At 43.7% G+C, this 21,048-nt stretch overlaps 1 protein-coding gene and 1 pseudogene across 2 annotated transcripts in view; one reads left to right on the top strand and one right to left on the bottom strand.

Annotated features, from left to right (window-relative positions):
* Positions 1-21,048, top strand: part of FRAS1 (Fraser extracellular matrix complex subunit 1) — a 534,425-nt gene that overhangs the window by 262,936 nt on the left and 250,441 nt on the right. For both annotated transcript variants that reach the window (XR_015165261.1, XM_086405184.1), the window contains exons 15-18: positions 1,886-2,029; positions 13,623-13,763; positions 15,566-15,706; positions 17,201-17,377. Coding sequence is in view for 1 of the 2 variants with exons in the window: in XM_086405184.1 (XP_086261310.1) it covers positions 1,886-2,029; positions 13,623-13,763; positions 15,566-15,706; positions 17,201-17,377 (603 nt within the window). In the remaining variant the exon portion in view is untranslated. The remainder of the gene's footprint in view (positions 1-1,885; positions 2,030-13,622; positions 13,764-15,565; positions 15,707-17,200; positions 17,378-21,048) is intronic.
* LOC147370417 (heterogeneous nuclear ribonucleoprotein H3 pseudogene) lies at positions 7,975-9,006 on the bottom strand (annotated as a pseudogene).

Here is a 21,048-nt window from a genome sequence, read left to right as displayed (position 1 = left end):
CACTCCAGTGTTCTTGCCTGGAGAATCCCAGGGATGGGGGAGCCTGGTAGGCTGCCGTCTATGGGGTCGCACAGAGTCGGACACGACTGAAGCGACTTAGCAGCAGCAGCAGCTGAGTCTGTTGGAGAGAAAAGTTGTCTGAAATTAAAGCCTTTCTTTGCACTTTAGAACTGAGAGGACTAGGTCTTGAGATTTGCCACGTAGGCCTCCTTTCTTCTGATTCCAAAGGGACGCCTAATTAAGTTACTTAGGTATAGCTCCCAAGTCACCTGTGACTAGCAAAAGCATTCTCTCTGCCAATTCTGGTCAGAATGAATATCTCTGAAAAATAGGTTGTGCTCCATTGTAAAGAAAACATTTTGAAAATCAGGATACACTAACAGGGGCTTTCCTGGTAGCTCAGTCGGTAAAGAATCCACCTGCAGTGCAGGAGACCCCAGTTCGATCCCTGGGTCAGGAAGATCCCTTGAAGAAGGGATAGGCTAACCAGTCCAGTATACTTGGGCTTCCTCGTGGCTCAGATGGTAAAGAATCCACATGTAATGCAGGAGATCTGGGTTCGATCCCTGGGTTGGGAAGATCCCCTGGAGGAGGACATGGCAATCCATTCCAGTATTCTTGCCTGGAAAATCCCCATGGACAGAGGAACCTGGCGGGCTACAGTTTATGGGGTTGCAAAGAGTCGGATGAAACTAAGCACACAGCCCACACACTAACAGAAGGATGGATGATGTTAGCCCTACAGACAGTGTGCCAACTCTGAATATATTCAGTCATTCAGAATAGACCTCTCTTTATAGACGTAAGATGAAGAACAAGAATGAATAGTAATAAAACAATCAAATGCTGGAAAAGGAGGAGATGGTCATACCTTAAAGGAATAACTCTGGTCTAGAAACAACATATAGTTAAAAATCTAAGGTATAAGGGAAAGGCAGGCTTCATGAGTCCTCAAGATACCAGTTTAGAGCAGATGCTATGGGGAAACCAGAGGCTGAGCTGTAAGAGTTGTGAGGGAAGACAAGGGTGGGACAGTTGGGGTTGGGGAGAGATGGAAAGGGCAGGAAGGAGCAACAGAAGTCAAACAGTACTGGATCTTTCAAAGTCTATTCAAGGGTAAGAGGGCATCAGAATCAGTTCAGTCACTCCATCGTGTCTGAATTCTTGTGACCCCATGAACCACAGCATGCCAGGTCTCCCTGTCCATCACCAACTCCCAGAGTCCACCCAAACTCATGTCTATCAAGTCGTTGATGTCATTCAACCATCTCATCCTCTGTCGTTCCCTTCTCCTCCCACCCTCAATCTTTCCCAGCATCAGGGTCTTTTCAAATGAGTCAGCTCTTCGCATCAGGTGGCCAAAATATTGGAGTTTCAGCCTCAACATCAGTCCTTCCAGTGAACACCCAGGACTGATCTCCTTTAGAATGGACTGGTTGGATCTCCTTGCAGTCCAAGGGACTCTGAAGAGTGCATGGCATCCCTCATAAGCAGATGCTCAACATGTTGGAGGTTGAGTGCAATTATCTAGTTTGACACTTTGTTGTGTGGTTTCGAAGGCAAGGTGATGGAGGGCTTTCTAATTTCACTAGACAGACCGTATTTGTCTAGAAAATTATGATTCCATTCCCTGTGATTCCCATTATTCAAAAGCCTCTGGTTTCCTGTTCCAGTTCTCCTAGCAATAATTTACGGAAGTTATGCCTGTGGCCAACGGGAAATGTTTTTCTTTTATTTTTTGGTGGGGGGGTGGTTCTTTTCTCCTGCAGTGCACATATGTGCCTAGTGGTTTAGGACTGAAGGTTCCAACATCCTCCTTATAAATTCTAAAGCCTTTGAAAGAAAAATTGCAGTCAGTCTTTTCTACTCTGGGTTCTTCCTGCAGCCTGCCATGAGTCCTGTGCCGCCTGCTGGGGTCCCACAGAGAAGCACTGCCTGGCCTGCAGAGACTCCCTCCACGTGCTGAGAGAGGGTGGCTGTGAGAGCAGCTGTGGCAATGGGTTTTACAACAAGCAGGGGACCTGCAGTGGTAAGTGCCCCGCTTTGCAGGCCAAAGCGGTTTTAGCTCTTCCAGCATCCCTTGTTTCATTCAAATCATAGCACCAAAAACCATCGCTTCTTCTACTGAATAAATATGAAAATGATGCTAAGTTTGGTTTCCCAATGGGGCTTCCCAGGTGGCTTGGTGGTAGAGAATCTGCCTGCCAATGCAGGAGATGCAGGTTCAGTCCCTTTGTTGGGAAGATCCCCTGGAGAAAGAAATGTCAACCCACTCCAGTATTCTTGCCTGGGAAATCCCATGGGCTGAGGAGCTTGGAGGGCTACAGACCATGGAGTCGCAAAGAGTCAGACATGACTGAGCACACATGTAGCACGCTAGAATTGGCGGTGTTTTAGTAGTTTGTGGAACATGTTTTTTCCCAGTGAGAATTCCCTTGAATACCTTTGTCCCCCAACTGCTTGTTAGGTTGGATGCTCTCTGTAACCTTGTCCTACATGCATATGAGGACCACGAGGCTCAGGCCGCTTGCTTCAGACCCATAGCTGGAGGGAGAGGAGCCCAGCTTCTGTATATGCGTGGGGATCAAGGCACTCCTTGGGACTCCCAGGCCAGCCAAGGGCCACCCTGCTTTTGATGTTGGTGCCCTTGAATTGAAACTGAGGCAGTTATTGTCTATTCAACCTTCAAGACAACTTCAGACAATAAGAGTTAACCCAACTTCATGCTCCTTGTGCAGAGCACTGTCCCATGTGCTAAACATTAACCCATTGAGAGGCAGGAACATGTTGGGAGAAAAAGCATGACCTGGGACAAGTTACTTAATCTCTTCCTATGTCAATTTCCCATTTGTTAAATGCTGACAATAGTCCTTTCTGTGGGAGACAGAATGGCTCCTCAAAGATGCCCCTGTCCTAATCAGTAGCATGTGTGAATATTCTGCCTCAGGTGGCAAAAGGGACTTTGTAGGTATGATTAAGGAGAAGACAATGGCAACCCACTCCAGTACTCTTGCCTGGAAAATCCCATGGACGGAGGAGCCTGGTAGGCTGCAGTCCATGGGGTCGCTAAGAGTCGGACACGATTGAGTGACTTCACTTTCACTTTTCACTTTCATGCATTAGAGAAGGAAAGGGCAACCCATTCCCCTGTTCTTGCCTGGAGAATCCCAGGGACGGGGGAGCCTGGTGGGCTGCCATCTCTGGGGTCGCACAGAGTTGCACACGACTGAAGTGACTTTGCAGCAGCAGGTATGATTAAGGTAAGGATCTTGAGGTCGGGGTGGTTACCCTGGATTATCTGAATAAGCCAGTGTAATCACAAGGGTCCTAATAGGGAGGCAGGAGGATCAGCATCAGAAAAGGAGACCAGAAACAGAAGCAGACTTTGGGAGCAATGCTGGGAAGGGACCATGAGCATGCAGGCAGCCTATAGAACCTGGAAAGAGACAAGGAATAAACAAAGAAATAGATTCTTCCACCCAGAGCTTCCAGGAGTAATGCAGTCCTGCTAATGCTTTGATTTTAGGACTTCTGATCTCTTAAGCTGTATGATAATAAATGTGTGTTGCTTTAAGCCACGTCTGTGGTCATTTGTTACAGCAGCACACACCTAACTCAGAAGGCCATGCAAGACTGAATTAATGTAGGTGAGGCATTTAACACAGTGCCTGGTACAGAATAAGTGCTTTGTGTTTAGTGTTTAATCCTCACAGCAATTTTCTGAGGTAGTTATCGTCATCCTCTGTTCTCAGATGAAGAAGCAGAGAGACTAAGAAACTTGCCTAAGGTCACAGAGCTAATGAGGGGCAGAGTTGGGATTCATGCTGAGTCTTCTGAGTTTAGACCTTAACTGCCTAATAATTGCTCTGGTGCTGCTATAACATGATCCCTCTTTATGCACCTCTGCTCATTTCCTGTTCCCTATCCTTCTCCTTTCCCTTGACCCTCTTGTCCTCCTTCTTCCTTGTCTTCCTGTGCTTGTGTACATGCATACTCAGTCATATCTGACTCTTTGTGACCCTATGGACTAGAGCCCACCAGGCTTCTCTGTCCATGGGGATTCTCCAGGCAAAAATACTTGAGTGGGTTGCCATTCCCTTCTTCAGGGGATCTTCTCGACCCAGGGATCAAACTTGCATCTCTTGCATCTCTATCAGTCTTTAGATCAGCCAGCTATCCCTGTGGCTGGTCCACAGGGTGAGCACCTGATGGTGAATGAAAGGTTTGAATCAAATTTATTGTGATGGTCAATATTGAAAAGTCAGATGACATTAAAAAAAAATAATTTATTTATTTTCATTGGAGGCTAATTACTTTACAATATTGTAGTGGTTTTTGCCATACATTGACATGAATCAGCCATGGATGTACATGTGTTCCCCATCCTGAATCCCCCTTCCACCTCCCTAACCCATCCCATCCGTCAGGGTCATCCCAGTGCACCGACCCTGAGCACCCTGTCTCATGCATTTTTTTAAATAACTAAGTCCACTAAATTAAAAAAAAATGTGCAGCCCATAAAACTTTCTCAAGTTATTATGCTCATTTTGTTTACTGAGCAGGGCAACAGCACACATGAGATGATCTCTGAGACTTGACAAATGCACTTGTCTCAGAGAAGAGAGATAGCTCTTGGCAGCTGCTTGCTTAAAGCCATGCAAGGATCCATCAGTATCTCTGGTGTGAGAAACCTCACTCGATTTGGACAAGTCACAGGTGGCTTTAGTGTGGATTCAGGAGAGAACGAGGAAAGAAAAACAGGCTGCCATTACCCTGAGCATTTTAATCTTTTTCTGCCAGCATCACTTCCCTGCTCAATTAAGCCAGATGTATTCTCCTAAGGTCGGCAGATGTCAAATTTGCACTAATTCAAAGGCCTGGAGGCATCTACCCTTTTGATTCCCCGAGGAAGCTGGCTGCTGTCACTGTCGGGAGCAGTGACACAGACCTGCTACCGAGATGATGTTATCTGGATTGAGAAAGCAACTTTTGCTAGGGATGTGTGTAAGTAAAAGGAGTGATACCCAGTTAGTGTGAGCCTGAGGCAGTGAGGGGTGGGAGTCTACTTGGGCTAAGAGGTTGAGTGAAGAAAACCAGACCTCCTTGCAGACTGGAAGAATTTAAAAGAAGACTGCTGAACAGGTGGCTTCGGGAGAAAGTATACATCTGAAATGCTATCTGTATACATTTTGAAACAAAGCAGAAAGAGAACTTCCAAACACAAGGATGGACCAGTGCTGACATTAGTCAGCCAACCATTGGCCAACTGACCATTGGTTAATTAGTGAATGCCTGCCGTGTGCTTAGCAGATACAAGACTTTGTGATGCCGTTGGCATTGACCAATGGCCCTTTTGATGGACAAAACTGGAGTTTACGCTCTTCATAAAATTGTTCGAGTTCTCCAAGTCTGTGTCAAATGCCTTCAGAAAGGATTGTATAAATATTTTCTAAAGCAACGGTGAACCGAGTCACTGATTGCTATCGGAATGTTAATTAAGACGTCTGATGGTGATAAGCTGACTTACTTTCAATTCAGATTAGTGCTATTTGAGATAAAGCCCAGCTGGTGTTGGTTTAATAATTTATAACCCAAGCAACCCATATCTGTAGAAATCTCAAGTTGAGTGCTGAGAAAAATCCAGCACAACCTGTTATAAATGGTGCTTTGCAATGGCTGAAAGAATTTACAACAACCAAGTTTGTCTGTGGTACATGCTTTGAGTTTTACAAATATTAGGTATAAAGGGTGGGAAATTCGAAGGACAAAACCTCCTCATTGTTTAGTCATGTAAGTACCTGTGCTGTTATGAAGGGTTTTTCTGGCTCTGGCTAACACATAAATCAAAGCAAAGTCAGAGGTTTCTGTTAAACATTTTCTCTTCCTTCCGCCTCTCTTTTTCTTCTCTTTCCTTCCTTCCTTTTATACTGATTTCCCTTCCTTACCTGGGCAACTATTTTAAATTTTTTATCCTTTCGTTTTTATGGGCTCATGTAAAATGAGTTTTGTTTTCAGTGAGTACATGTATATTTTTCTTAAATGATACCATGTTTTTTAAATTAATTTGTTTTATTTGGCAAATAATTACAATATTGTGATGGTTCTTGCCATACATCAACATGAATCGGCTACCGGTATACATGTGCCTCCCTCATCCTGAAGCCCCCTCCTACCTCCCTCCCCATTCCATCCCTCTGGGTTGTCCCAGAGCACCGGCTTTGGGTGCCCTGCTTAATGCATCCAACTTGCACTACTCATCTATTTTACATATGGCAATGTACATGTTGAAGTGCTATTCTCTATACGTATATGTATATTTTTCTTAAATGATACCATGGTATAGAGTTTATACCAGTTTACAGAGTTCATGTTGTCCTTTTTGCACTCAGCAGTATGTCTTTCAGATTCACCCAGGTTGTTATAGCATCTAGGCGTTTGCTTCTCACTGCTGCGTGGTTCTTCCTGGTCTGCATTCCCACTCTCCCAGGGGCAGACTCCCTACATCTGTCCATCTGCATGCCATCACTAGGGAACACCAGTGAGCAACCTCCAACATATCCTTCAATGAGCCTGACGGGTGTGGGGAAGGTTTCATGGGATTGATGGATAACCCCAGAACAGAATTACTGGTTTCTTTTTTTAATTTTAATTTATTCTTTATGTGTTGACTCTGCATTTTCTTTATGGGACTAAGTAGTGCCAGGTAGCTCACCAGCATCTATACACCCAAGCTGTCTCATCTCCACATTCTGGCCATGACTTGACATTATCAAACTTCAGGTTTTTTCCTTATCAATACGTATACAGGGGCATTATGTTTTAATTTGCTTATTTCTGATTATTAATGAGTTTGAGATTATCTTCAACTCCTTTTGGACTTTTGTGTTTCCTCTTTGATAAACTGTTTTTAATGTGTCTTTCCCATTGTTTCACTGGCCTTACTTCCTTTTCGTTGTTGATGTAACGGAATTCTTTGCACTTTGTGATACTAACTCTGCCAGTTCTTAAATATACAAACATTTTCCCATTTTGTTGCTTTTTAACCTTTAATGTGGTGCCCTTCATTGAACAAAAATATGTAATTCATCATTTTTTACTTTAACTTTTTGCTTTTGAAATTTTAAGATAAAGACCTACCCTGTTCAAGTTCACAAAGAAATTACACTACAATTAATAGAAGAAATTCTATTAATTTCAGTTTTAACTTTATGTAGGCTCATCCATCTAGAGTCCACTTCTGTGAGATGCAGTTTGATTTTTCTCCGTTTCATGATCCAGTTTCCCAGCATTCAATCTAACTTTCTCCATTGATCTTTATTGGATATTAAATTTTCCTATGCACACAGGTCTGTCTCTGAGGTATTTCATAGTCTAAATTTCTATTCCTATACCACTGTCACATTGTTTGTTTTATTCCTTAATTTCTGTTGCTTTGCAATATGTCTCAGTGTCTGGGCAAATTATCCCTTTCTTTCCTTTTTACTTATCTCCCACCTTGATATTTATTACATTAATAACATTTCTAGAAAAACCAAGTAGCAAGTTTAATAACTGAATTCACATCAACAGGTTTTATTTTGATCCATTAGCCAGTTTGGAAAAAAGCCATATTGATTAAAGGGATTAAAAGTAAAAAGTACCTTTTTCTTTGCCGCATATAATTATTTTTTAATGCAATGGCTCTAAAACTCCAAACATCAGATGCAAAATCCAATGGTAAGACTCTCAAGACATGGATTTGTGTCTTACATCTTTAAAAAGTAGACATAATGGCTCAGCTGGTAGAGAATCCACCTGCAAGTGGGAGACCTGGGTTCAATCCTTGGGTTGGGAAGATGCCCTAGAGAAGGGAAAGGCTACCCATTCCAGTATTCTGGCCTAGAGAATTCTTAAAATATAAAAGAAAGAAAATCTATAAGAAAGTCTAGTAGACCAGATGATGTTGGCAGGACTTTTATATCCGTGGTTATGTTTTTAGTATATCCCATGCCATCCACTTCCACTCATGCCACCTTGCCCATAGTAACTGCTACTGCCTCCACCACCCAGGCCAGAACAACTCAAGCCATCAGGAGTACCGTATCCTCCACTGTAATTGTTCCCCATTCCCATCCTTACAGCTGATCTGTGGGCTCTTTGATTATCCATTCCATCTCTGCCGTAACCTCCCATTCCTGAGCCGCCTTCCATGAATTTGATTCAAGAAGAGTTCAATGTATTGATGTTGTGTGTTATTCTTCTCTTTGGACATGGTAGCTACTGCATCTTCATATGTCACAAACTCTACATCTTCTCCTGTTGCCCTGCCATCAGTTCTAATATCAGTATGCATTTGGATTGAATTTAGTGGTGAGAAGAAATTAGCAATGTCATCTCCAGTTGCCTGAAAAGGTGGTCCTCTCATATGTACAAAATGACTACCATGAAAACCTGAACTTGTATCACCAACTCCCCCATAGCCATGTCCTCCCATACCTCTTCCATCGCTCATGCTGTCATCAAAGGCATCATTTCCGTAGCCATAAACACTGTGGCCACCATAGTCATCAAAACCTCCATAATCACCATCATACCCATCATCTTCTCATCGAATTCTGTCATACATGCTTCCATGCCCAGCTCCATAATAATTTCCTCTTCCTCCTATTGGTCTATCGTGTGGTCCTGGTTGTTGGCCCAGCAAACTTCTTGGTGGATCATAAAATCCTTTGATTTCCTTGCTGCTACTTCTGAGGTTCTCAATAGCCCTGGGCCTCATTCTTTCCTTGTGTTTCCCGAGTGCATTTTCTGCTATTTTCTTTGAAGCAAAGGCACGAAGGCCTCCCCTGTGCTTCTCCCATGGTAGTCCATAGTCAGAGTTATTCCATTTGGCACGATTTCCAACCCCTGAAAGAACTATTTCCTCTTTGCCGCAATCAGATGGCAGTCCATGAAGTTGTACTGTCCATCACTAGTATCGTTTGGGCCATTATGTTTCACAAGCCAATCCATCTCAATACTGTTTGGTTTAAATGCCCCTTGTACTTCAAATGCCCTGTTGGGTAACAGTAGCGCTGACTCCAGTGCCCATGGAATCTGGTTGTGAGGAGGGAGAGGTTGTCCACCTCGTGTACTGCTCTCACAATGGTTCTTCCAGCTATCTCCAGCAGTGGCAACCACACCCTTTTCACTTTTGTTAAGTATTCATGAACTTTCAGTTCAGTTCAGTCGCTCAGTCGTGTCTAACTCTTTGTGACCCCATGAATCACAGCACGCCAGGCCTTTCTGTCCATCACCAACTCCAGGAGTTCACTCAAACTCATGTCCATCGAGTCGGTGATGCCATCCAACCATCTCATCCTCTGTCATCCCCTTCTCCTCCTGCCCCCAATCCCTCCCAGCATCAGAGTCTTTTCCAATGAGTCAACTCCTTGTATCAGGTGGCCAAAGTACTGGAGCTTCAGCATCAGTCCTTCCAAAGAACACCCAGGACTAATCTCCTTTAGAATGGACTGGTTGGATCTCCTTGCAGTCCAAGGGACTCTCAAGAGTCTTCTCCAACACCACAGTTCAAAAGCATCAATTCTTCAGTGCTCAGCTTTCTTCACTGTCCAACTCTCACATCCACACACGACTACTGGAAAAACCATAGCCTTGACTAGATGGACCTTTGTTGGCAAAGTAATATCTCTGCTTTTCAATATACTATCTAGGTTGGTCATAACTTTCCTTCCAAGGAGTAAGCGTCTTTTAATTTCATGGCTGCAGTCACCATCTGTAGTGATTTTGGAGCCGCAAAATATAAAGTCAGCCCCTGTTTCCACTGTTTCCCCATCTATTTCTCATGAAGTGATGGGACCGGATGCCATGATCTTTGTTTTCTGAATGTTGAGCTTTAAGCCAACTTTTTCACTCTCCACTGTCACTTTCATCAAGAGGCTTTTTAGTTCCTCTTCACTTTCTGCCATAAGAGTGGTGTCATCTGCATATCTGAGGTTATTGATATTTCTCCTGGCAATCTTGATTCCAGCTTGTACTTCTTCCAGCCCAGCGTTTCTCATGATGTACTCTGCATAGAAGTTAAATAAGAAGGGTGACAAAATACAGCCTTGACGTACTCCTTTTCCTATTTAGAACCAGTCTGTTGTTCCATGTCCAGTTCTAACTGTTGCTTCTTGACCTGTATACAGGTCTCAAGAGGCAGGTCAGGTGGTCTGGTATTCCCATCTCTTTCAGAATTTTCCACAGTTTATAGTGATCCACACAGCCAAAGTCTTTGGCATAGTCAATAAAGCAGAAATAGATGTTTTTCTGGAACTCTCTTGCTTTTTCCATGATCCAGCGGATGTTGGCAGTTTGATCTCTGGTTCCTCTGCCTTTTCTAAAACCAGCTTGAACATCAGGAAGTTCACGGTTCACATATTGCTGAAGCCTGGCTTGGAGAATGTTGAGCATTACTTTACTAGTGTGTGAGATGAGTGCAATTGTGTGGTCGTTTGAGCATTCTTTAGCATTGCCTTTCTTTGGGATTGGAATGAAAACTGACCTTTTCCAGGCCTGTGGCCACTGCTGAGTTTTCCAAATTTGCTGGCATATTGAGTGCAGCACTTTCACAGCATCATCCTTCAGGATTTGAAATAGCTCAACTGGAATTCCTTCACCTCCACTACCTTTGTTCGTAGTGATGCTTCCCAAGGCCCAATTGACCTCACATTCTAGGAAGTCTGGCTCTAGGTGAGTGATCATACCATTATGATTATCTGGGTCGTGAAGATCTTTTTTGTATAGTTCTTTTGTGTATTCTTGCCACCTCTTCTTAATATCTTCTGCTTCTGTTAGGTCCATACCATTTCTGCCCTTTATTGAGCCTATCTTTGCATGAAATGTTCCCTTGGTATCTCTAATTTTCTTGAAGAGACCTCTAGTGTTTCCCATTTTATTGTTTTCCTCTCTTTCTTTGCATTGATCACTGAGGAAGGCATTCTTATCTCTCCTTGCTATTCTTTGGAACTCTGCATTCAAATGGGTATATCTTTCCTTTTATCCTTTATTTGACAACATCAATTGCCATATTTTTCCTCAAGTTCTTTAAATGTTTTTCAGGAAGTTAGGATGGTGTAGGTAGATTAAGAGAACAAACAGAATAAATCTCTCAGTAGTTCTCTCTTCCTGAATCATCGGTTCTCTGATAGTGAGAAGAAGTGTGTTTGGCTTGTTTTTAAAGAATTTAGCCATGAGTGTGTTTGAGTCATAGACTTACCTGCTACTGCATTTACCCTCAACTTTGTTTTCTGTTCAGCAAAGGAGTTTGTTCTGTTCAAGGCTAATCTCTCCATCTGTACTTTTGAATATATCTCCCTTCTTTCTCCTAGATATGCTTTCAGCAATTATTAAAACTCTTCTCTTTTTAAAAACCTCTCCTGGCATCCGTATTTGCCTTGGGCTTTTACAGTGTTGGAGAAATAATACATCTTCTTATGCATGTTTGCGTGCTAAGTCGCTTCAGTCATGTCCAATTCTGTCATGTCCGTGGACTGTAGCCCTCCAGGCAAGAATACTGGAGTGGCTTGCGGTACCCTTCTCCAGGGGATCTTTCCCACCCAGGGATCGAACCTGTGTGTCTTAAGTCTTCTGCATTGGCAGGTGGATTTACCACTAGTGCCACCTGCTGCTGGTGCTGCTAAGTTTTCAGTCGTGTCCCACTCTGTGCAACCCCATAGACAGCAGCCCACCAGGCTCCTCTGCCCCTGGGATTCTCCAGGCAAGAATACTGGAGTGGGTTGCCATTTCCTTCTCCAATGCATGCACGCATGCTAAATTGCTTCAGCCGTGTCCGACTCTGTGCGACCCCATGGACAGCAGCCCACCGAGCTCCTCTGTCCACAGGATTCTCTAGGTAAGAATACTGCAGTGGGTTGCCATTTCCTTCTCCAAGTGCCGCCTGGGAAATCCCTTTACTGAATAAATCAACTTGTTTCTGATTTCAACAACCACACCTGTATGTGATGACCCCCAGGGCCCTCCCCTGAGTCTCAGAACTGTCAGTCAGGCTGTTTACTGGACTGCACGTGTCCCAGATGAACCCCCACACCTACTCTTTTTTTTGGTTCCTCGAGTAGCATCACTCATTCCCTGTACTAGGCCCATGGCAGCCATCTGAGACACTTCCACCTACACAGCTCTTAAATTTATCACCTCATTCAGACTTGACGCAGCTCCCAGTCGTCTTGTTTCCCAAGCATTTCCACAATTTACCAACTGGGTCCCTTAGTCTCCTCCTCATCCCTCCAAACTGCCTCCCAGCTGAAGCCAAAGTGATCCTGCTTAAACACAAACATAGCCATATTTTTACTACGCTAAAAATTGTAGTGAGTGTGACAGTGTTAGTCACTCAGTCTTGTCCGCCTTTTTGTGACCCCATGGATAGTAGCCTGCCAGGCTTCTCTGTCCATGAGATTCTCTAGGCAAGAATACTAGAGTGGGTTGTCCTCCTCCAGGGGCTCTTCCCAACCCAGTCGAACCTAATCTGCATTGCAGGCAGATTCTTACCTTCTGAGCCACCAGGGAAACCCAAAAATTGTGTAGAGAGAAGCTCCTGAAAGCTTTCCTAAGATGAGCATCTAGACTATGGAGTCTGGTAGACAGGTTTCTGTAATCTGGCCCTTCCCACTTTTCTGGCCAAAAAAACAGAACTGCTGTTTCCAAGCCTTTCCCTGAGCAAACTCCAGGAGATGGTGAAGGACAGGAAAGCCTGGTGTCCTGCAGTTCATGGCTTTCCCAGGTTCTAGGCCTATACTTGCTTCGCTGCTTCAGCTGAGAGTATATTCCCATCATCTTGGCATGCTTTGACTTGATATCTAAGACAGCGCTCAAGTGTCATTTCTTCCATGAATCCTTTCCTCACCTTTCATACTTCTTACCCCACACACATTTTGTTGAAATTTTTATGATGCTTATGCAGACTAATCTGAGCAATACATTTAGTATTCCTAATATTGTATATGTTTATTTCCCTCTGGTAGACTTAACAAGTTCCTTAAAGCTGAGACCAAATTGATTTGGATTTTGTGTCTCTACTACCTGGCACAGTACTTGACACAGTTTAAGAAATGTGTTCAGGGCTCACTGAATAAATAAGTGAACGAGTAGATTTTAGAAGACTGTATGAAACTCAGCAATTTGAACTGAAGTTTTATAGCATGGCCTTGCTTAGTAGAACTCTGAATTCTCTCTCCAACTAGGGTTGTCAGATGAAATATAGGATGAACTATTTTGGACAAACTTAAACTAAAAACTTATTTTTTATTTATCTTGAAATTCAAATTTAACTGAGCATCTGGTATTTTATTTGTTAAATCTGGGAACCCTACTGCCAAAGCCGTTTTGACTTTAAATCCCATATTAAATTGGACACACTGGTAGGTGAGCCTCAGAATATTTGTTATGCTTAGTTCAGTGAATACTTATTGAGTTCTCCTTCAACTGTGAATACAGAACATTTTGAATCAAGGAAACAGACCTCAGCTGAGCAGCCAGAAATGTGATTACTATGTTGATGCCAACTGTGGACGTTGAAAGAACAGACTTCCTTTGCTCCCTTTGTTCATTATTGATTTTCTCTGATGGGTTTTCTTTCCCTTTAGCTTGTGATCAATCCTGTAAGAGTTGTGGCCCTAGTAGTCCCAGATGTCTTACCTGTGTGGAGAAGACCGTGTTGCATGATGGGAAATGCATTTCTGAATGCCCTGGTGGGTACTATGCTGATGCCACTGGGAGATGTAAAGGTAAGTTACATGGGTAACTGTTACCATCATCCTCGTCATCACCAAAAAAGTAATTAACACATGTTTGATTACACGCAGTGCTGTATGTTGCTCACTTGGAAGTTTGTGTGCATGGTAAGTAAATGGCAAATTAAAAGGAAAATATATCTGTTATGAGGGTGGGAAATATGGGTGGATGCTGGGGGAGTAATGTGATTAAATAAGGGGCTTACACATACCAATCATCATTAAAGATCATGGGATCATTTTGAAATGCCAAGAAAACCTCTAAAGTCTTCACACAGTCCTTGTGTGTACTTGTGTACTTGTCAACCATTACTCACTCAGGCTGTAGGTAGGAGAGCATCATTCTTTAGATGGCATTTGTAAACACATATGTTGGCAACTATAGCACACCAGGAAAATAAAAAAGCAAACCAAGTTTGATAGCTTGTAAAGCTAAAGTGTGTATCTATCAAAAATTTGGTTTTATGTGCTCTTTATATAGTATTTTTTTTCAGACTTATACATCTTAAACTAGGAAACATTCCCGTTTGAGATGGGAATTTACTGCTGCCTCAGACACCCTGATGGCCCTTCTTCTCTGAAACAAGCATGTGTATTCTTACTTCCACTTCTAGCGTCTGTTTGGGCAGGATATTTAGACCCGTCCTACCACCTTGAATCATCAGCCTCCTGTTTGTTTGTCAGCCTCTTTACTCATCCACTCTTTATCTCTTGACCTCAGTATTCTGTCCCCAGCGATCTCCTCCTGTCTCCACACTCCCCTCTCCCAGCTCCTGACCATGGTCCCCCAGAACCTTCTTCCAGGGTTCACTCCTGTTAATTAGAACAGCATGGTGCCATCTGCCTCTTGGAGTCAGAGTGTCCCGTTGTTACTAGCCAGGACCAAAGCAGGAGAGAGGCATGCCTGACGCTGCCATATGTAGTGGTCAAATCCTTTAACATAATTTTTACTTAGACTCCTAGAATGTCCAACTGTAAGTGTGTTAAAAGACCATTGAACCCAATGTCTCACCATGCATATGTCAAGGAAACTAGGCCTGGAGAGACCCAGTCTTTGCTAAGGGCATAAGCTAGGGGACAGGCCCTTCAAAAATGCCAGGGGTCCCAACACCCAGATCCATGAACTTTCTCCTCTTCCCTATTCACCTGGGGAGTCTTAGGTTCAGATAGACCTCGGGCTAAATTCCAGCTCTGCTACTAACTAGCTTTGTGATCTTTAGTAAATTTTTTAACTTTCCATGACCTTGGTTTTCTCATCTGTAAAATGAGGTTAATACTTCCTACTGCATTAACATTGCTATGAAGATTAAAAGTGGCAATATATATAAAACACAATACAAATACTAAATAAAGGATTTGTGTTGAGTTACTCAGTCATGGCCAACTCTTTGTGACCCCGTCTACTGTAGCCCACCAGGCTCCTCTGTCCATGGAGTTTTTCAGGCAAGAATCCTGGAATGGGTTGCCACTTCCTCCTCCAGGGGATCTTCCCAACCCAGGGATTGAACCCAGGTCTCTTGCATCTCCTGGACTGCATCCCCTTAACCCCTGTGCAACCTGGGAAGCCCAAATAAAGGGTAGCTAATAAATAATAGAACGTGGATGAAAGATGGGCAGAGTTGCAGCGTGAGCGGTGCTGGTAACATAACCACCTCCGAACACGTATGCCCCTTGATTTGGTGCAACACGTGAGGGGGATTGAGGATAGAAAAGCGGGCATCTTTGCACATGAGGAGGCCGGCCAAGAAGTGGACTCTCTAGTTACCCTGGTCCCATTGTATTCCTTTCTCCCTCAGTTTGTCACAACTCATGTGCCAGCTGCTCAGGACCCACGGCCGCTCACTGCACCGCCTGCATCCACCCCCAGGCCCTGCGCCAAGGCCACTGTCTGCCCAACTGTGGAGAGGGCTTCTACCCTGACCATGGTGTCTGCAAAGGTATTGTTGGTGTCATCATCATTTATTTATTTGCTCTGCTGGGACTCGTTGCAGCATTCAGGCTTGCGGGCTCAGTAGTTGTGGCATTGGGACTTAGTTGCCCCAGGGTGTGTGCAATTTAAGTTCCAGGACCAGGGATTTAACTCCCATCCTCTGCATTGGAAAGTGGATTCTTAACCCCTGGATTACCAGAGAAGTCCCTTATCATCACTCCTGATAAACTTTCCCATCACAAGGACATAGAGATAAGTTACTTTGTGGGGCAGCTCTTCTTCTAGTGTATCCCATGTGGTTATGCCTGTATTATTAGCTTTTTTTTTTTTTTTCATTATCAAAGGGAGAATCTGAAAAATCACATTTGAATATTTGTCATAACACTCAATGGGCCACCGTCTTTCTGGTCATCCTTGAGGGGTGTGTTATTCCCTTTCCTGTGCCTTAAAATGAACCCAGTTCTTCTTTCCTCTCTTTTGAATCCTCTGAGCATTACTAATGTTTTTCTTAGTCTTCATTTTGTTTTTCCCTGAAGAACTTCTTTTTGTTAATGATGCTGCTGAGCAAACTGAGAGTTACCAGCAATGCCTCTGGGCTGAGTAAAACGGAAAATCTTCCATAGCTATTTGCTGGAAAGGCTCTCGGCTCATAGGGAGGGCAATCTCCTTTGAGCGTTTTGAAACTGGAACGTTGGGAGCAAACATTTTAATTAAGCAAAGTTAATTTATGTTTATTTATACGTAGGGCACCTTGGAAAAGTTGTGAAGGATAGTTACAAGGGAAAAAAAAAAAAAGTATTTAAAACAGGGCAGCTGCTATAAATATCCCGAAAAAGACAATTTAGAGAATCTTTGAAAAGATGGGAGCAACCATTATATCAGAGTGTGGGCAGGAGAGATTTTGAGTACTCTGGCTCTGATTCTCGCCAGCAGCCAAGGAAAACCAGAAACCATGATGGATTGTCAAGTGTTTGTTGCTGCTGTAAAGGGCCTCTTCCTTGTCTAGAAAAGCAGCCTTTCCTCATATAAATTCTAACAGAATTTTGTTAGAATTTCTGGACCCCTCTGTAGTGGGTGATGGATGCTGTAATGGACAGTAACACAACTACCAGTTTTGCACATAATAGAGTAACAGCCTTTATAGGAATGCTTCTTAAAATCTTCCATGAAAAACTGAGATTATATCATCCTCCTCTGTATGTGACTCTCTGGAGAACCAAGCCAATATTGTCCAGTTTGCTTTTTTCTTCCCTCCATGATCTAGCCTGGCAGCTCTTCTAGGACCCGAGAGACATGGCTAGTTAGCATCACCCTCATTTGGCCTCTCACAGATATTGTTATTATCCCCCTGGGCTTTATGGAGAATGCTGGAAAAACAGTTATCTGCAAGGTTGTATCTGGTGAACTTTTCTGAGTGAATCGGACTTCCTTAGGGACTCCCCTCGGTTGCAATGCTTATCTGATCCTCGGGCTGACTCCTGCATTCTGTTCCCCTTGGCAGCCTGTCATACCTCTTGCTTGACCTGTGTGGGTCCAGCACACTCCCACTGCACCCAGTGCAGGAAGCCAGAGGACGGACTGCAGTTTGAGCCGCTGTCAGGCACAAACATCACCTCAGGCGAGTGTCTGTCCCGGTGCAGAGCCCAGTTTTACTTGGAGATCACTGGACTGTGTGAAGGTGAGTAAGCCTGATTGAAGGAAATGTTTAGGTAGCTTCCAGACTTACCTCTTGAGGGATCCTGTGAGGCGGGACCCAAGCCAGAAGTGCTTTGTTTTCCCACCACAATAGTTTCTGAGTGTTTCTGGATGGAAGACTGACATGTGAGAGAATGGTCCCACTGACATCCCCCTTCCTTTGGTGAATAACAGGTGATCTTAAAGAGTTAGTTCCTTTTACTCCACTGTCCTCAGAGTCACACTCTCAGAAATTCCAGGTGGGGATTCATTCAGAGACAGTATGAGTAGCTGAGACAGACATGGAGCTCATTGTAAAATTCTATTTATTTGTTTTAATTTGCTACTCTGAATATAAGTTGATCTCTTCAGGACAAAATCTGGACTTCTGTCAAAATTTAGAAGTGATCCCTGCCCTTGCTTTGGTGTATTGCCCACAGAGAATTGATGCCATTCTGAATGGTGCGACTCAGAGCTGGGTCATCTATAAGTGGCTGAAGATGAGATGAAGGGGTGCATGCATGTGTAGTGGTTCAGCTGTGTCTGATGCTTTGTTTCCCCATGGATCGTAGCCCACCAGACTCCCCTGTCCATGGGATTTCCCAGACAAGAATACTTGACTGGATAGTCATTCTCTTTTCCAGGGAATCTTCCCAACCAAGGGATTGAAGCCAGGTATCCTACACTGCAGATAGATTTTTTACCATTTGAGCCAGGGAAGCCCCAATTTCTTAGGAGGTAGGGGAGGCCCCTCTCTGCTCCTACAAGAACCTTCCTTGCTATTGGATGAATTTTTTGACTCTTGGGCTACTTGGGGGGAAAATCCACTACTTATATTTTTCATTATGAACATATGTTCACTAAGGGGAATTTTGAATGCAGAAAAAAGTAGAAAAATAATCTCTCTACCATCTACCTGCCTAAACCCAATTGCCATTTATTTTGCTATAATATATCTGAGTCTTTTTTTTTCCCCTGTGCATAGCTTTGAATTTTTATTTTTGCACCATAATTGTAAGCATACTGCAGATTCAGGGATGTATTTGACAAGCCCACTTATTAAAATGGCTTCACTGTTACACTGGAATATATACTCACATGGAAATGCTGGATTTCAAGGTTAGGTTAAAAGGCTTTGGACACAGTGAGTGATATGGCATAGTAGAAAGTATGTGGAATTGGAGTACAGATACCCCAGGCCAGATACTTAAGCTCTCAGAGCCTTCGCATCTGCAGTATTAGAATAGGGATAATTGACTTTCACACACGCTTTCTGCCAGGATCAAAGGAGGTGCAGAGCGTGAAAGTGCTTGGTAACTTGTAAAGCCCTCATGATCACTTGGTGTAAATCTCAGTCCATGTGCTCAGGTATTCGGGGACGTTATAAGGGTCACCCCCTGCTCCCTGGGATGCACCAGGCTACAGGGTGTTTACATGGTGTCTAAAATTGGGAGAGGGCCTCTATTCCCCCAAACACTGGTTTCCACCCATGTATGCATTGTGCAAACTTCCCATGGTTCCTTAAACTCTCACAACTGTTTCCACAACCACTTACAAAATATGGGAATCTTTGCTGCTAAGAGCTCCAAATCCTCTCTTTCTGTTTTGCAAATAAGATCATTTATACCATTTTTCTAGATTCAGCATACAGACACCAAGAGGTAAAGGAGGGAGTGGGATGAATGGGGAGATTGCGATTGACATACATATACTGCTGATACCCTGTTTAAAATAGATAACCTGATGAGAGCCTACTGTGTAGCTCAGGGAACTCTACTCATGCTCTATGGGGAAATAAATGGGATGGAAATATAAAAAAGAAGGGATATATGTATATGTACAGCTGATTCACTTTGCTATACTATAGAAACTATCAGAACATTCTAAAGCAACTATTTTGTTATTGTTTTAGTCGCTAAATTGTGTCTGACTTTTTGCGACCATGTGGACGATAGCCTGCAAGATTCCTCTGTGAATGGGATTTCCCAGGCAAGAATACTAGAGTGGATTGCCATTTTCTTCTCAAGGAGATCTTCCCAGACGAGGGATCGAGTCCACAGCTCTTGCATTGGCAGGCGGATTCTTTACCACTGAGCCACCTGGGAAGCCAAAGCAACTATACTCCCAATAAAAATTAATTGTAGAAAAAGAGCCCCAATGCATTTCCAAGCCACATACCACACAGCCTTCACTTCTGATCCTAAAGAAGAAGTGAAGTAAACAAAGAAGAAACTTGCCTAGGCTGTTCACCATGGTTAGTTTCTTTCTACAATTTTGATCACTTCATTGAAAAAGAAAATTAGGGGATTTAGAGAGGGATCAGAAGCAATAAACAAAAATGATGACCATTTTTAAAGATAAATTGTCGATAAAAATTAGAGTAACCAGGGCATCTCAGGTGGCAGAGTGGTAAAGAATCTGCCTGCCAATGCAGGAGACACAGGAGGTGCAGGTTCGATCTCTAGGTCAGGAAGACCCCCTGGAGGAGGAAATGGCAACCTATTCCAGTATTCTTTCCTGGAAAATCCCATGGACAGAGGAGCCTGGCTGGCTACAGTCCATGGAATCATGAAGAACAGGACACGACAGAGCACGAATGCAGGCAACCAGGGTTATTCAGCCCGAAAATAATATTCCTGTGAATTTGGTGCTCAGCCTTGATGCAGACACTGTAAGAAGCACCTTACTTGTTCTATTTTTTCACTTGGTCCTGATACCAGCTTTACGGGGTCAGTGGGACAACTACTTTAGAGGAAAACAGGCAGGAGGAAATTAAGGCTGTAACTTGCTCAGTATCAAGTAGCTGGCGCCAAGTAGAGTCCAGTGGGAACCTGAGTCAGCCAGACTCCAGTATCCATGCTATTCACCAAGAAGCTGTTCTAATATGGTCCCTCAAGGGGCAAACTCACAGAATTACAGTGTTGCAGGGTTGAGACAACCTAAGTTTAAGAAAGCATCCTTGGAAGGAGGAGCTAAGATGGCGGAGGAGTAGGACGGGGAGAACACTTTCTCCCCCCACAAATTCATCAAAAGAACATTTAAACGCTGAGTAGATTCCACAAAACAACTTCTGAACGCCGGCAGAGGACATCAGGCACCCAGAAAAGCAACCCAAGTCTTTGAAAGGAGGTAGGAAAAAATATAAAAGACAAAAAAAGGGACAAAAGAGGGAGGGACGGAGTTCCATCCCGGAAAGGGAGTCTTAAGAAGAGAGAAGTTTCCAAACACCAGGAAACCTTCTCACTGCCGAATCTGTGCTGAGCCTTGGAAGCACAGAGGGCAACATAACAGGGAGGAAAAATAAATAAACAATTAAAACCCGCACATTGCAAGCCCTACGGTAACTGCCCCAGCGGAGAAGCAGCACAGACGCCTGCATCCGCCATTAGCAAGCGGGGGATGGGCAGTGAGGTGCGGCGCGGGCTGCATTGCAAGAATCTGGCCTGAATACCCCAAGCGCTATCTGAGTGAAATAATTGGGGCTAGCAAACCAGACTGTGGGATATCTACCAGGCGAAAAGCCAGCCCTAACCTATGACACCGCCAGGCCCACGCACGGAACAAAGGACTGAACAGAGATAGCCTGCGGCAGACCATCCCTCTCCGGTGATAGGCAGCCAGAGCCGGAAGGGGACAATCGCAGCCCCAGAGAGACATTATCTATAAAACTGTAAG

This window comes from Bos grunniens, chromosome 6, assembly GCF_055505025.1.
Source record: "Bos grunniens cultivar Pamir isolate PY7600 chromosome 6, Bosgru_T2T1.0, whole genome shotgun sequence".
Classification (NCBI taxonomy): Eukaryota; Metazoa; Chordata; class Mammalia; order Artiodactyla; family Bovidae; genus Bos; species Bos grunniens.
The sequence above is the reverse complement of the archived record's forward strand: the minus strand, read 5'-3'. Positions and strand labels throughout refer to the sequence as shown.